Raw genomic sequence first — 17,158 nt, forward strand, 5'->3', positions numbered from 1 at the left:
CCGAACAAATCTGTTGGCCCCCCCGAATGAGAATCCTTTGCGCTCTCAAGCCAAGAGGCGCGGCTGCCAGAACAGAGGCCCTTGGAAAAAAATTAACAATGCTGTGAAAATATGTTTGCAGAAAATAGACAATTGTTGGATTAGACTATTCAAGTATGAAATAATGCCTTTTTGTGTAAAAACTTCAGCAATGTGCGTGTACAAAAGTTCCCTGTGGCAGTTACTTGCTCCCTTTGTGAGCGCTGCGCTTTGGCGTCTCCACTTGGCGCGTTTCACTCCAAGCCCCTTTAAACGCGATTGTTTCTTTCTTTCTCAAGACATTTACCGGATCAAAACATGCTGTTAATTCGATCAGAAAGCTTTACCCTCTCTAACAATGCCACAATAATTTCTCCTGAAGTTTGTTAAATTGACCAAAATTAGGCAAATGAATAGGTGCAGGTGACACCGCATAATGGGCTCTCGGAGCAGCTGCGATTCCCTCTTTATTTTGCCTCTCTTTTCTTTGACCCGCATTATTAAAATTTAGGCCCAATGAAACTATTCACACTTTTCAATGGGACATTTTCCTATAGGATAATAGGCTACAAATTGAGCCTCTCCAAAGGCGGGGGGGGGAGGGCGGAGGAGCGAGGCAAACCACACGATGGAGAAATACACACCATAGGAAAAAGGACGGTCGTGTGCCAAAAGTTTGAAGGAGCCTCCCTGGGTCTGCTGAGGGGAGGAGAGAAATTTATAAAGCGGGGAGGGGGGTCTTGTGCCACCCTTCAGTCCCCACACCTGCCGGGGTGCCCCCTCCCCGCCACATAAAGCGAGGAAAACAAAAAAAGCCTCGCTGCCACCTCTCATAAAGATGGGACGTGTCACCAAGTCGTGTGAGAAAAGCCTGAGAACAAACGGACCCACTCCGTCTCCAAGGGCTCTTCCTTGAACTGGGCGGAACAGCCTATTAAGGGCTTACTTAATTACTTTAATGACTCTGGACAGGCTTTAAAATGCAGTCGGCGCTTGGACAGGGAAGGGAGGCAGCGGGGGTGGGGGGGGGGAGGAGAGAGGTGCCTGGGATTTGTAAACAGGCGGTCGTGTGAGAGACCGACCGGGCGTTTGGGGGCTTTGAAGAAGGACGCTGGTGTTTCACAACCTGCCAGCGCGCCACTGCGCTCCACTTGTTGCTTCTGTAGTCTTGCGCTGCCCGTTGCCATGCAAATGCTCTTTGGGGGGCCAATCACGTGTCCTTGAAGGCCACGTGGAGTGACAAAGCTGATCTGTCCTCCTTCCCTCACCCACCCCTGGTCTCTGGGGAGGTGAGGGGGGGAATACCCTGTACATACACAGGTTTTAAGGAAACCTTATCTTTAATGCATGTCTTCTCCTAATGCTGCTTTCCCTAATCCTATGGAACCAGGCAGGCCATGAATATCGCCCCCTCCCTCGCCTTAGAAATGATCGCTTTATAAATCGCCTCTTGGAAGTTCGGGCTCCACAATCCACCTGGGCCACTTGAGTAGAGACCTCCGGCTAGCTTTCCCACCCCCCCGTCCGCTTCTCGCCTCGATGTCTTCAAAACTTAAGGAACGGAAAGTGAGTTGGCGCTTTGGCGCTGCCCCGCGCACTTCAGGCCGAACGCAGCTTTCTTCTCCGGAGGGCCTGGTGCCATTTAACCTCAGCCATTGGCTTTGTGGCTTTAAAAGAGGGTGGAGGAGGGTGGCTGGGTGGCACGCAGCACCAGGCAGACGAGCTACTAGTGAAAACACTTCGAAAGGAGACTTTTCACTCTGGGCAGCTCATGTGAGCCTGTCAGGCCACTGGGTGACCCAGATGTTCAGACGGCCTTGTCTTCTCGTCCCGTCGCATTTCCCCCCTGCCCTTCCCTGCCCTTTCCCGCCCCTCCCCATCCAATGTAACTGAGATCCTATGGAGTTCTAGGTAATTGGTTATTGACAAAGACACCCCTCCCTCCCTCTCTCTCCAAAGTTTCAACAGAGGATGGGGAGAATTTAATTCTAGAATTCTGGCTTCAAAAGATGATTTTGACGGGGAATTTTTTTTAAAGGTGAAGAGCAGGTGGATACCCAGAAACATGGAGTAACTTTTAAATGGCCCGGGGTTAATAACAAAAACGGGTGGGACTCCGTCCGGTTTGAGGCTCTTCCCGCTTGTCCGCTACTCGTGTATTTATCCTGCACCACTAACATGTTTTCCAGAAGATCCCCATTTCGCACAAAGTGATCGAAAAGAGGAGGAGAGACCGGATCAACCGCTGTCTAAACGAACTGGGGAAAACCGTCCCCATGGCCTTGGCCAAACAGGTACACGCGCCTTTCCCAGCCAAAAAACAAAAACAACAAAACCTCCCGGGGCCTTGGCGTCTTTCCAGAGGAAAAAGCGCAGCAAGTGACAAGGGTGGCCTTGGTTAGAACCGGCAGGTCCCTGTCTTTGCCTGGAGAGCTCCGGAGGGAAACCTTGCCATGCCGATTCGCAGGGAGGCTTTCAGCTGAAGGCAAAACGGAGTGGCTTTTTCGTTCTGTGCCACGTCAAGTCCTTCTCCCCCCCCTTTCTTCCTTTGCACCAGATGTGACTTCTCCTGAAATGTTGCTCTTGGCTCCTTGCAGAGTTCCGGCAAGCTGGAGAAGGCGGAGATTTTGGAGATGACGGTGCAATACCTGAGGGCCCTGCACTCCGCGGATTTCCCTCGGGGAAGAGAAAAGGGTAGGCGCGCTCTTCGGGGGTGGGGGGGACGGTGCGTCCCGGCGCTTGGCAGCCAGCAGGCGAGCCGGGCAGCCGGCGGAGAAAGAGATGCTGGGGGATTTGGGGGAAAGCTTGCGGAGCGCCTTAGGTCGACTGGATGCTAAGACAGAGCTTCTTAAGAACTGTAGCTCAGATTCGGTTAACCACATTTTTAAAACGACAGAAAACTCTTTTCTCTTGCTACAGATTAAATTTGCTCTCTTTTTGGAATGAAATAAGGCACCTTTTCAGGCCAGGGCCAGTCTCAAATATTTTGCTGTCCAGTGTGAAGAACCAGATTGCCCATCCCTTCCCTGCCTTTCTCTGATCCCCTGACTTTTAGAAGCATCTTGGCTTATTTTACCCTGGTTTAATGACAAGCCACTATAGACTTTTTCATTTGAAATGCTAAGCAGTAAGTTAGGTTTTACATACTTCAGAGTCTTGGTCTGCATATTGTCTTAACTCAACAACCCCTCCCCCCCCTCCATGGTTCTGTGTAATAGGAGAATCCAGCTGCTGTCCTCCACCACACCTGAGAGCAGCAAATTCAAGGCTGTGATTGAGCTGCCTCCTGGCAGGCTTTGAGGAGCTCAGCTAAAGAGCAGTTTCATCTTAGCCCCTTCCCCAGATCCTAATCTTTAGCATTTATTTTTATTGGAATGATTAAGTATTGTTTTAAGGGTTAGATAAATTAATAGAATGGGGTCAACCCATGAAGAAAGAGGCAGTTCATTCCAGATTGCTGAGTGCAAGAGACATTAACTGTAGAAAACATGGCTATTAAATTAAGCATGTGATCTTCTGTAATTGGGCATTCATGGATGCAAAGAGTATGGTTGGGTAGGTGGGTATTTGATTGGATCTAGCATTTGTTAAATGTTCAATAATCTAGGATAAAGTGGTATCTTATTTGTCCATTTTAAGTAGAATAAAATGAAAGCCTTTTGAGATGAATAATACATTTTTTTGGGTGGTACAAACTTTTAGGGACTATAGCACACTTGCCAATTGATTAACTTTGTGATGTGTTAACTTTCAGTAGATGCATATTTTGTGCACATATACCCACAATGGTCTGCATTTCAAATTGTGTGTGTTTGTGTAGCATACAACATTGCTGATTGAAGTTATTTAAAATATTTATAAATTCTGTCTTCAGCAGGGTGTTAAATGTGTTAATCCACAACTTCCATCTTTCCAGATGGCTTGACGGAAACTGGTAGAGTTGCTGTTCACACATCTGAAAAGAACCATGTTGGGAAAGTCTGAGATAGACATTGATTTTAGACTATTGTTTGTATAAATGGTATAAACTTTCTGTTAAGAGAATTTGGAGTAAAGTTTCTTGATTTAATGATCCGCTTTGTGGTTATAACTTCTGACACTGCTGGATACTCAATAAATGTCATCGTTCTTCAGCCTGCCTTTCATAGATACCTTTATTAATATTTTGTTAACTTGGAGGCTTGCCATATTTGAGTACTGTCAGCTTCAGAAATTAGCCTACTAAATTAAAAATAAAAAAAAATGTTTGCTAATTTAGCTACTACAAATTGTAATAATTATACTGAAATATAACCTCCCTAAACATAAACCAAAAATCCCCAAAGCCAAGCATACAATGCTATTTTCTTTCTTTCTTTCTTTCTTCCTTTCCAGCAGAACTTCTAGCTGAATTTGCCAACTACTTTTATTATGGCTATCATGAATGCATGAAGAACCTAGTTCACTACCTGACCACAGTGGAGAGAATGGAGACCAAAGATACCAAGTATGCTCGGATTCTGGCTTTCTTGCAGTCCAAAGCTCACTTTATCACAGAACCTCTCTATGCTTCCTTGGGATCTCTTCCAGAGTCAGACTTTTCCTACCAGCTTCCTCCAGCTCCAGACTGCTTGGGTCAAGGCACTAACGATCCTGTTTTCTCACAAGCGGCTGGGCACGGTCACTTCTCCTGGCACGGTTCCACCAGAAATCCCACCATTCCTTACCTTCCCAATACCACTATGCCCCTCAGTAGTCCCGGACAGCAGCGCAACACTTTCTTGCCATCGGTACAAGGGCTGGATCGCCACTACCTCAACCTGATTGGCCATTCCCACCCCAATACATTTAGCCTGCCTCCTGGCCAACATCCATCTGTGTTGTAGCCTACATCTGGGATGTCCAGTTTGTTTTCCAAAGGGGGCTCCCGTGTCTTTCATGGCTGAATTAGAGAACTGGATGGTTTCTTCTGACATGTTGTTCTTAAAGGCAAAGGACATCTTTCAGCCCATTAGTTATCTGAAGAGAATATATTACCTTGCATCATAATGGCCCTCCCATCACTGTAAACAGATATGTAACTAATGATGGGGAAAGAATAAAGATGAACTCCTAGAGGAAGAAGGTGTGTATGCCTGTTATGTCTTTATTCATTCTTTTATTATCCAGCTCTTCCAAATATTTGCTCCATAGTATATTGTTTGCTTCCAAACAGACATCAGTCTAGTTGCAGAGAGCTGTACTGATTTTAAGACAAAGAGGGGAGATGCCTATGCTGAATGAGTATGACAACTCATGACAATTTTTACACTCGCAAGAGGAGCAACTCTGTAGGGCAACCTTTAACTGAAATAGAGGTAGTCCTTGACTTACAACCATTCATTTAGTGATCATTCAGAGCAGGGGTGGGTTCTACTTACCTTTACTACCGGTTCGCAAGAAGCTGAACTTAGGACATTCTCATTACAAAGAATATAAAGGATAATAGAAGGATGAGCCACATGGAACCTGCGGGGATTTATGTTATTTTCTTCTTGTACAAAGTTTAAATGTGACTTTTAAAAAGTGCTGGACTTTCGGCTATAATTAATGAAAACGGCAAATATGACTGTATGCATCTCTGTTAAGGGTTGTTACTACGAGCCTTGAGCTCACAAACTCTCTACACAAAACTTTCCTATTACATTTTCTTGGTGGTGGATAGGAGTGAAGAAAAGAAATGGTTGCTGCTATTCCGGAACGCTTAGAAATCTGACTGCTTTGGTATTCTGTTACAAACTGCTTAGGGTTCTAGATTCTATCTTTTTTTGACAGACAGATGAGAATGGTCCTGTTCACACAACTTAGTCTAAGTGGGCTAAAGGATCTATTATATGAGCATTCTAGCTCGTCAAAATGTGGGTGGAGCCATGTAGCCGCCTTGGTCAGCCATAGCATAGAAAGAGAGAAGAGACAATACAGTGGCAAAAAAGACAATATTTTAAAACTATCCTACATCAGCAGGAGCAACAACTTCCCAAGAATTTGTTTTTATATTTTAACTTCCATGCCACATGGAGAGGGAATAGGAAACAAAGAAGGTGCTAGTGGAGAGTAATTCTCTCATGATTCCATCAGTGCTGACCTATCCCTCAATTGGGCTATTTCAGATTTATAAACCTGAAGGGGGGGAATAGAAGGAATTAATAAGCCCCTAATTTCATTGTAGTAGCTATGAAGACTCTGACGATTGTCTCTCTCTGGATGAATGGCTCAACTTTAATTATCCTGCCGGATGAAAGGCTGGCTTGACTAGTTATGTTGTACAGATAGCCAACTGAACCCAACATTTATGTTGCTAACTGAGAAATTTGTTAAGTGAGATTTGCCTCATTTTACAACTTTTCTTGCCACATTTGTTAAGTGAATCACTGCAGTTGTTAAATTAGTAACACAGTTGTTAAGTGAATCTGGTTTCCCCATTGACTTTGCTTGTCAGAAAGTTGCGAAAGGGGATCACGTGACCCTGGGACACTGTAACCATCATAAAAGTGAGCCAGATGTCAAGCATCCAAATGTAAATCACGTGACCAGGGGATGCCGCAACGGTCATAAAGCAGTTCCAGATTAGTTCTTGGGAAACAGAGTAACTTATTCTATTTTGTCCTGCTGACTTAAGATGTGAACTGAACTATATTGTTTGCTAAGGTCATCAAACAGGTTGATACACAATTTGTAAAGCCACAATTCCTGAGAGGGACAAAAAAGATATTCATTACAATTGTGTATAACATATACCATATTTTCCCCTTTAAACTGTAAACACAGAAAAACAAATCTGGTGTGAGAGATGACTTAAAAGAGATCAATTAAAATTTGATGAAAGGAAGAGAAATAACCAGTTTTGTTATGACTCCAAATCCATATTATGAGCGTTGCAGTAGTGGGTTTCAAATCCCGGTGCTACTGGTTCGTTATTGAGAGTGTGCGGGTGTGCTCGCTTGCTTTGTGAGCATGTGGCACTTCTGCGCATGCACAGAGCATTTTTTATGACATCTGGGCGGGTGGGCAGATCCTCCTACCGCCGCCGCTCCTGGTTCACCCAAACTGGGGTGAACCGGTAGCAACCCACCACTGGAGTGTTGTAAGAAAACAGCTCTTGTTAAGCATCTATAGGATAAAATCCATGTGGTGGTGGAAGAATGGCAGGTGTCTATTATCAAAAATCATGTCTTGCACACATTTTCCTCATCTCTTGAGGCAGAATATGAAGAAAAAAGTCTTTGACCATTTTTCTCTGTCCTAGCACTAAGCCGTCCAGACCTCCTTTGGCACTGAAGCATTACAGACCCACTGTTATCCTGGAAATATAAATTATTATTAATTTATTCAACATTTTGAGTACTGTTAACCAAATTAGATCAAAACTCTCCCTCCTTCCTAACTTTTCTCTGCTCAATATTCTTCCTAGGATTAGCCCAAGGCCACCACAGTCAGTCACCGATGTCATTTACATATAATTTTGCAAACCTGCAGCAGCCCAAGACAGTCTTTGTGTCTCAAAAGTTGCTTCTATTCTTCAATCTCTGTGTGTGTGTGTGTGCCCTTCCCTCCCCTTTTCATTTAAGAGAGGAGGATAACCTCGGCTTTAGATTTACAATGGGTTTGGGATAAAATGTTTGTCTCCTTGTCCTGCCTCAATCTTTCCTTGCCTCTACATTTCCTGGCTTCTTCTCATTTTAGCACCGGGTCTCTCCTCATTTCCATGCTCATTTACAAAGACCGGCAGTCTAAAGTAGTCTTAATTTCATTCCCAGACAATGAGAAATATTATTTTAGGTGAAAGAAGGAATAAATATGTTTTGAGGCTAATTTTCCTCTCTCCCTCCTCATGCCTGAATAGCACCACATTTTTTTCTTTCTTGTATGCTCTCCTCTAAATTAAGTTGTATGGTGCCTCCGACAAAATACAAGAGCAAACTTCCCAGCCCCTTGTTTCTTGGGCTTCATCCTTGATTGGGCAAGAATAAAAATAATCTTCCCCATGAAATCAGGGGTTCTCTCTGCACAAGGGACAAAGCTAGGCCTCAGTCGCCTTGAATTTGTCTTAGCGGCTACAAGAGCCTTGCAACCAGCATGGGTCTGGGTCCACCCAGGGACCATCCACTGTAGCTTTCTTAATACAGAGGTCATGTGTGCTTTCAAGCATTGTTGAACAAGCAGCCAATTCTTCCCATATGGTCTCATGACAGCAACTTCACCTGCCTGCATTAAGTTCGGATGATGCAAAATGGCAAGCTTGGAATGGTGGATGTTGCAGGCATGGTTCAAAGATATCCATGAATATTAAAAGGATGACATGGTTTCCCAGAGAAAACCATCTGAGGAAACAGGAGGAAATTAACAGATTGTAAACAGACACCATGGAAAAAGGAACAGCTGGAGGTATATTTTGAAAACTATTATCTGGTTGGTAGACCTCTAATTCTAGTCTTTTTCATAGCAAATACTTGGTAAGTAACCAACTGAAAAGAGACTTTCATTACGCTCTGTACATCTGGGCATGCAAGAGAGCATCCATACTTTTGTCTCTCATTTATTCAGCAGGTGTTGATTTAACTGCTCTGTGTATGAAATCATCTGGATGAAAAGCCCAATGACAATATGATGAAGTTCTTTCCATGCTGAAACATTTCATACAATTACAGTTGCATGTGATGGTTCTGTCTGTCTGTCTGTCTGTCTGTCTGTCTGTCTTGTCTTGTCTTGTCTTGTCTTGTCTTGTCTTGTCTTGTCTTGTCTTGTCTTGTCTTGTCTTGTCTTGTCCTGTCCTGTCCTGTCCTGTCCTGTCCTGTCCTGTCCTCTCCTCTCCTCTCCTCTCCTCTCCTCTCCTCTCCTCTCCTCTCCTGTCTCCTACTGTGTTTCCCTCCTATTCACCCACAACTGGCCTAAGCATGATTAAGAAATAAAGCACAATGAGCTGGGCAAACCTACCCTACTTTAGAAATAATCATTGCAGATCATGCTGTTTATTTATATCAAACCCAAATCATTTTAAGCTATAGTAGTATTTGGGATTGATATAGCAAGATTTTAAATCTCACTAAACTAACACATTAGCTGAAATGAAGCAGTTGTATTTTATATTGATTTTAGCATGAAACATGAATCTTTCCATTTTCAGGGATATTTCCTCTCACTTAGGAAGTACATGCGTGCGCACACGCATGCACGCGTACCAGGGGTGAGTTCTACTTACCTTTAGTACCGATTCGCAGCGGGGCTACTCGTGCAGAAGCTTCTGCGCATGCGCAGAAGCATTTTGATGATGTCGGGGTTGGTGGACGGAGCCTCCTGCCAGTCTTACTACCGGTTCTATAGAACCGGTGCGAACTGGGGGCAACCCACCACTGATGCACACATATGTATATATAAATACATTTAGAGAGAGGCCAAGACAGAGGCCAGCATAATTTGCTCTATTGTCTTTAGAAAGTCGTGTGAAAGTCGTGTGAGGGAAAGTCGTGGTTTGTATGGGAACCTCCAATAATGGATATTGATGATATTTCATATATAATGTGTAATCATCTGGTCCCAATCTAGCATTGAAGTCTCCCCCTAGTAAGACCCTGGCTTTTGGATGGTCCATGATGAGTTTACTAATGTAGTGTTCCAACTCCATCCATACTGCAATGGTTTCAGCTTTTCTTAGCGATGGTGGAAGATAAACATTAATTATTAAAATCAAGACCAAGTCCATCTTGAGAAGAAGGGCCATAGCCACATGTTTTAAAGGGGCAATAAAAGTAGAAACTAATATGTTTCCACCGCTGTCAGTACTCACAGCATCTGTCGAGACCCCATGCTCGACAATCTGACGATGGGATCTTTCCTGTAGAAGCGGAAGTACCGAGCAGGGGGGGGGGTGGGGTGTGATTCGGGATGTCAGTTCTGAGCACGATCTGGTGACGGTGGGTGTGAGAAGGAGTAGGCGGGCGGTCACAATGCGGCCGAGATAGGATGCTGAACAGCTGCTGCGCGTTGCCGTTCCTAATTGCTGGGGCGCGCCGGCAGAGAGGAGCCCGGAAATACGGCTAATGGGCGTGCTTATTTAACCTGCGCTGAGTGGCGGTGACGCCCAACGCCGACTTTGTATTATCTTTACCTGAACTCAGCAAGCGTTTGCAGCACCTCCGGACGCTGAATAAACTGTTTCCTGCCTTAACGAGCCTTGACTGCAGCGTGGTTTATTACCGACCTCAGGTGTGAAGCGAGAGAGCTGAGAGAAAGTCGGCGTTGCCCCCCCTTTTTCACCGTGAGTAACGCCGAGAGCGAAGGGATGGCGGAGGGAGCGGATGCCGGGGCGGCGATTCCTGAGGGACTGGAGGACGACAACGCCGTGTTGCAGGCGGAGGAACCGAGCCCCAAAGACCTTCCAGTGGTTAGAGCGAAGGAGAGGAAGCTTCAACCCGCCGAAGGTGCCGTCGAGACCCAGGACTCGACCGAGACGCAGCGGCTGAAGAGCTCGGCAGGAGAGTGGTGGCAGAGCTCCGCTCTCGTGGGCTCTGGCACCTATAAAGCCCCAACCCCCGGGGGTTACTCGGGGGAGTCTTCCTTCCGTGGCTGGAGGGAGAGGAAATGGCTAGAAGACGAAGAATGGGATGAGAGTCAGTCTACTGGCCTTGGAGCATCCACTCTGGATATCTTAAGGGAAAAATTCGGGGAAGGGAGTTTCAGAGATGCAGCGTCCTGGCAGCCCTGGATGGGAACGGAAGTCCCTGACTCGTGGCAGAGAGGAGGAGGGGGTCGGGAGTCCCGCTTCCATTTAGCAAGCCCAAAGTTGCGGGTAGAACGGAGGGAAGGCAGCAGAGGCCAGCCAATGGGACAGTCCCGACCCAGGGGTTCTTCAGTAAGCGAGCCGCCCCGCGACACTACCCACGAACGGCAGCCAAGGGTGGCAAGGAGGGGGATGGACCAGAGTGGTGCTGGAGGACAGCCTCGGTCAGGGGCACCGGTGCAGGACAGTGGAGCCAGCAGCCATCTCCCCCCCATGATGTTGCCACCCGGAATGTGGCCTCAGCAACTCCCCGCTGTGTGGGGTCCTCCCCCTATACAGGCTACGTTTGACGGGAGCCCTGATAGGGTCTCTATCTTCCTAAGCCAGGTGCTCAGTCACACGGATCTCTATGGCCATCTGTATCCCTCTCAGTGGGCTGTAATTATGGCCATAACCGCAGTTCTCCAGGGGGAGGCTGCTAATTGGGTTGCAGACTTACATAGCGAACATGCTAGGGAACTGGCCGACGTGGGGCTGTTTTTAGAGGTGCTGCGGGGACGTTTTGAAGACAGCGCCAGAGTCCAGGTCACCGAGGGGGAATTATTGGCGCTGCGACAGAGAGGCCGGCCGGCCAAAGAATACGTGAAGGACTTCCGGACGCTGGCAGGAAGACTTAGGTCTTGGCCCGAACGGTTACTAGTACACCAGTTTCGATCTGGCCTGGACAGGGAGGTGAAACAAGCCTGCGTATACCGTGGGTTACCCCCAAAACTGTCCGAATGGTTTAAGGCCGCAGTGGAGTTAGAGGTTGGACTACGGGAGTTTCGGGGGCGCGTGGGCCAACAACCCCAACGATTTGTACCAACCGGACCGAAACCAAAGGAGTATGGGGTGAGCCCCGCGCCCGGCAGACCAACAGCAGGCGGAGGACGAGGGGCTTTCCGTTGCTTCCGGTGCAACCAACTAGGACACCGGGCTGCCGAGTGTCCCATACCCCCCTTGCAAGCTTCACCAGCACGCACCCCGCCGTCTGGAGCCAAGGTGCGGGAAAGGGCACGGTCAACATCAGAGCGAACATCCACGTCCACACCGATGCCCGCTAGCTGTTCCCGATCCACGTTAACCGGTGTGCAGAGCCCTTCGGGGGAAGGGGCTTTGCCAACGGTAACGGATGGCAGCGATGACAGTGGACCAGAGGACCCTATGGTAAGCGGTCCTATACGTCCGTTTGTAATACCAGTGGTGCTACGCAATATACGCACTCTAAAGGGGGTTCCACAGGGAGCGCTCATAGATTCGGGGTGTACTCGTTGTCTTATCCGCAGTACAGTTGCGGATCGTTTGGGACTACAACGGGTGAAACTAAAGACCCCTATCCGTTTTGAACAGATGGATGGGTCATTGTTAGGAGGTTTACCGGCCTCTCACGTTACAGAGGCCGTCTACTTGGAGATCGGGGAACACACGGAGCGGATCCGGTTTATTGTAGTCGACCGGATGGTCGAGTCGATTATCCTGGGCCTTGCATGGTTGGATAAGTGGCGTCCCACTATATGGTGGGAGGGAGGTTACCGGAAGCTGCAGATCAGTTTAGGGCCAGACCCAATTCCCGAACCCCAATCACAGGTCCAGCAGTGTCATGGCTTAGGACATGCTGGGTCAGGATATCCGGATGTATATAAAGATTTAGCAGCTGTATTCGACGAACGTGAGTGTGAGACGCTGCCGCCTCACAGAGTGACAGACTGTGCCATAGAGCTGATACCGGGGGCGAAGTTTCCTAAACCGCGTATGTACGCCATGACAAAACCAGAGTTAGAAGAGCTGCGGCGTTACATTGATAAAAACCTAGCTAGGGGGTTTATCCAGCCCAGTCGGGCGCGTATGGCAGCCCCGGTTCTGTTTCGCGAAAAGAAAGACGGTGGTCTCCGTCTCTGTGTTGACTTCAGGGGCCTGAATGCTGTTTGTGTCGAACACCTTTACCCTTTGCCGTTGATGAAGGATTTATTAGCCACACTGGCGACTGGGAAGGTGTTCACGAAACTGGATTTACGGGAAGCTTACTACAGAATAAGAATAAGAGCAGGAGATGAGTGGAAAACAACTTTCAATTGCCCGTTAGGAAGCTATAAGTTCCGTGTCATGCCTTTTGGGTTGCAAGGCGCACCTGCCGTGTTTATGCAGGTTATAAACGAGGTGTTGCATGAGCATCTATATCGGGGCGTTCTTGTGTACCTGGACGACATTTTGATATACTCCGATACGATGGAGGAACATGTCCAGCTAGTGAGGAAAGTGCTGTCTAAATTACTGGACGCAAAACTCTTTGTCAAATTGTCGAAGTGCGAATTCCACTGCACTACGTTAGACTATCTTGGGTATCGTATTTCAGCACGAGGGGTGGAGATGGATCCAAAAAAAGTGTCAACAGTACTGGAGTGGCAAGCACCCAAAACTCGGAAGCAATTACAAAGCTTTCTTGGTTTTGCCAATTTCTATCGGCAATTTATCCCATCGTTCGCACAGGTAGCCCTCCCATTGACAAACTTGTTAAAGACGAAGCATCTAGGAGGGGGTAAGGTAAAACCAGGACAACTGTTACCATGGACCATGGAATGTCAACAATCGTTCGAGCGGTTGAAAAGTCTGTTCGCTAGGGAACCTGTATTAAAACATCCAGATCCCTCGTTGGAGTTTGTAGTACAGGCAGATGCTAGTGACGTAGCGGTGGGGGCTGTGCTGTTGCAGCGGACATTAGATGGAACCCTGTGTCCGTGTGCGTACACATCCCGCAAATTGACACCCACAGAGCGGGGTTGGGCTGTTTGGGAGAAGGAGGCCTTTGCGGTGCGATGGGCTTTAATGACCTGGCGACATTTGTTGGAAGGAACGGACAGAAGATTCGAGGTCTGGACAGACCATAAGAACCTAGAGGCCTTGCAAACCCCTAGGAAACTGTCGCCAAAACAGGTTCGTTGGGCACAGTACTTTCAGCGATTTAATTTCGAGTTAAAATATGTCCCAGGGGGCAGGAACTTCCTAGCCGATGCATTGTCCCGGATGCCTCAATTCGATAGTAAACGGGAAGATGTGGTGCAAGCGATAATCCCACAACCCCAACCGATAGCAGGGGTGGGCGATAAATCAACCCGATTCGAGTGGAAGGTAGAATTGGAAAAGGCAGTGCAGTGCGACCCTTGGTTGGTTGAGCACAGAACAATGGTAACCATGCGTGAGGGCTTAGCGTGGATGGGATCCAAGATATATATACCACAATCCATGCGGACAACAGTGTTGAATAAATGTCATGATTCCAAAACCGCTGGACATTTTGGGTTTCTGAAAACACTCCATCTCGTTCGGCGACAGTTCTGGTGGCCTCGTATGCGGAAGGAGGTAGAAAAATATGTGAAAGAGTGTCACGTATGTGCTGTAATGAAAACAAAGCCCGGTAAACCACTCGGTTTGTTACAACCGGTCGCTAGGCCCAGCAGACCATGGGAAGAAATAGGGATGGATTTCGTGGTAGACCTGCCTGATAGTAAAGGCCACACGGTTATATGGACTGTGGTTGATCTTTTTTCTAAGCAGGCTCATTTCATCCCCTGTAAAGGCCTGCCAACTGCAAGACAATTGGCTCGGTTGTTCATACGACACATATACCGGTTGCATGGGACGCCCCAACGAATCATATCGGACAGGGGGGTACAATTTACAGCGCGCTTTTGGCGTGAGTTTATTGGTTTGATCGGTTCATCCCAAGGGTTAAGCTCCGCTTACCACCCTAGTACCAATGGGGCTGCAGAAAGGGCGAACGCTATGATAGAGAGATATCTACGTTGTTATGTATCATATCAGCAGTCCGATTGGTCAGAGCTCATACCACTCGCTGAGGTAGCCTACAACAACGCGGTACACCGAAGTACTGGTGCTACTCCATTCCAAATCGTGTATGGACGAGACTTTATTGCAATCCCCGAACTTGACGTAGGTGAGCTGGAGAAGGTATCTCCTAAGGAGTGGGGAATACGGATTGGAGTCCAATGGCCGAAAATCAAAGAGGCGTTACAAAAAGCGGCACAAGAGTATAAAACATTCGCAGACAGGAAACGGAAAGACCACAAACCGTTTCAGGTTGGAGATCAGGTATATGTATCCACTAAATACATTAGGTTACAGATACCCAGTAAAAAGCTAGGTCCCAAATACCTCGGGCCTTTTACTGTTGTAAAGCTTATAAATCCAGTAACAGTTGAACTTCGGTTACCACCATTACTGGGAAAGATCCATCCGGTGTTTCATAGCAGCCTGTTAAAGCCCGCAACTGGTATGCGTAACCCTCCACAACGTCCAGGGCCTTTAGTCGGCTCCCATTACGAAATTATAGAAATCTTGGATTCCAAATTAAGTAGAGGGACATTAAAATATCTAGTGAGGTGGAAGGGCTATCCTCTGGAAGATGCCTCATGGGTACCAGTTGAAAATCTTCGGGCTGAAAAGTTGCTTAAACGGTATCACAAGAAATACCCCCACAAGCCTGGGAATAGTGTACAAGCAACTGCATAATTACATGTTAATCTCTTATCTTATCTCTTACAGGTGGACCCCTGGTAGGGGGAGCCGCCTGTCGAGACCCCATGCTCGACAATCTGACGATGGGATCTTTCCTGTAGAAGCGGAAGTACCGAGCAGGGGGGGTGGTGGGGTGTGATTCGGGATGTCAGTTCTGAGCACGATCTGGTGACGGTGGGTGTGAGAAGGAGTAGGCGGGCGGTCACAATGCGGCCGAGATAGGATGCTGAACAGCTGCTGCGCGTTGCCGTTCCTAATTGCTGGGGCGCGCCGGCAGAGAGGAGCCCGGAAATACGGCTAATGGGCGTGCTTATTTAACCTGCGCTGAGTGGCGGTGACGCCCAACGCCGACTTTGTATTATCTTTACCTGAACTCAGCAAGCGTTTGCAGCACCTCCGGACGCTGAATAAACTGTTTCCTGCCTTAACGAGCCTTGACTGCAGCGTGGTTTATTACCGACCTCAGGTGTGAAGCGAGAGAGCTGAGAGCATCCTCTTGCTATCTTTGTAAAGTCTCATATTTATTTAATCAATTCATTGGTTGCCTCAATTACTGAAGTTACTTTAGGCAGCGTATTGAAAATAAGGATCAGAAACACAAATACAATGATAAAAGGAAGAGATATCTCATGTTGGGGTACAGCAATGCTATTAAAAAAATAGTGACACAGAGGGGTGATAAATTACACCGCCCAGGACCTGCCAGAAATCACAGCTCTTCTAAATGCCAGCAAGGTCAAAATAGGATAGACTTCTGGGGGTTGCTATTCCATAACTCAGAGGAGCTACAGAGAAGTGCTTCTCTCTGAATGCTTGTTATGAATGTTAATTTGTCAATTGTCTAAAGGAATTTGTTGAAAATAATTTATAGCAAATCTTACCTTGCTTGTCAAGACGAATGCTCTCTACACTAAGACTATGATGTACAGGCTCCTGAACACCTTAGCTATTAGAGAACGCTATCCTCTTCTGATTACTTCTGAATAATTGCAGAATACATGATCTTTACCAAATTTATTTATTTATTATTAAATTTGTTTGCTGCCCATCTCTCCATGTCTCTCTGCAACCAAATTGGACCTGAGTGGAGCTACAATCTGATTTATATGAAAGAGAAGCAGGAATATTGGACATCCTTTGACTGTCATTGTAAGGGCTAAAATTGGCAAGGTGGGAACTAAGGTCGGAGAGAATCATTATGTAAACAGAGAAAATAATGACTAAGAATCCATTAATTCAAAAATACTGATTCTTTATTCTACCTTAGATCTATCAGGCATATATGACTTATTTTATTTGAATGAAAGCTATTTAATCATATCACATCGTTGAAGCTTCTATAGGTAGCCACTGACTACAGATTCCGGAGAAAGATTTATTGCCAGATGTGGTATGAAGTCTGACAATCACAAAATATATTGATTGCATAGCAATGCCAAGCATGGGTAGGAATTCTGCATGTGAATGATTAAAGCTAGTAATTTAGTCTGTTTCTCTCTGTCTCTGTTTTTCTCTCTCTCTCTCTCTCCTCCCTCCCTCTCTTGCCTTCAAGTCACTGTTGTCTGCTGCCAATGGCCTGAACAAGTCTTTCAAGATTTCTTGATTTCCCTCTGCCTTCTTCCTAGGGCTGATTTTAAATGCATTGTGAGCCGCCCTGAGTCTTCGGAGAGGGGCGGCATACAAATGTAATTAATAAAATAAATAAATTTAGCAGGCTTTGTGCCTAAGGTGGCATTACAAACTTGCCTGGTGCCTTAACTGCTACACCAAACTGGTTATCTCATCTGTTCTACTTTGCCAAAAAAAGCCACCATATGCAATAAAGGCCAGTAA

At 46.6% G+C, this 17,158-nt stretch overlaps 1 protein-coding gene across 2 annotated transcripts; it reads left to right on the forward strand.

Moving 5' to 3' along the window:
• Nucleotides 1-1,557: 1,557 nt before the first annotated feature.
• On the forward strand, nt 1,558-5,053 carry HELT (helt bHLH transcription factor). 2 transcript variants are annotated; one of them, XM_070948910.1, is made up of 4 exons: nt 1,558-1,584; nt 2,208-2,312; nt 2,616-2,712; nt 4,393-5,053. In XM_070948910.1, exons 1-4 carry the CDS (start codon nt 1,558-1,560, stop codon nt 4,881-4,883), a joined length of 720 nt encoding a protein of 239 aa, XP_070805011.1. In that variant the 3' UTR covers nt 4,884-5,053. The 2 variants fall into 2 exon arrangements, with proteins under 2 accessions (XP_070805011.1, XP_070805010.1); XM_070948909.1 differs by having other exon boundaries at nt 4,396-5,053.
• Nucleotides 5,054-17,158: the final 12,105 nt, after the last annotated feature.

Source organism: Pituophis catenifer, unplaced genomic scaffold (assembly GCF_029215685.1).
Source record: "Pituophis catenifer annectens isolate HBS135680 unplaced genomic scaffold, rPitCat1.0.hap2 SCAF_8, whole genome shotgun sequence".
In the NCBI taxonomy this organism is placed as follows: Eukaryota; Metazoa; Chordata; class Lepidosauria; order Squamata; family Colubridae; genus Pituophis; species Pituophis catenifer.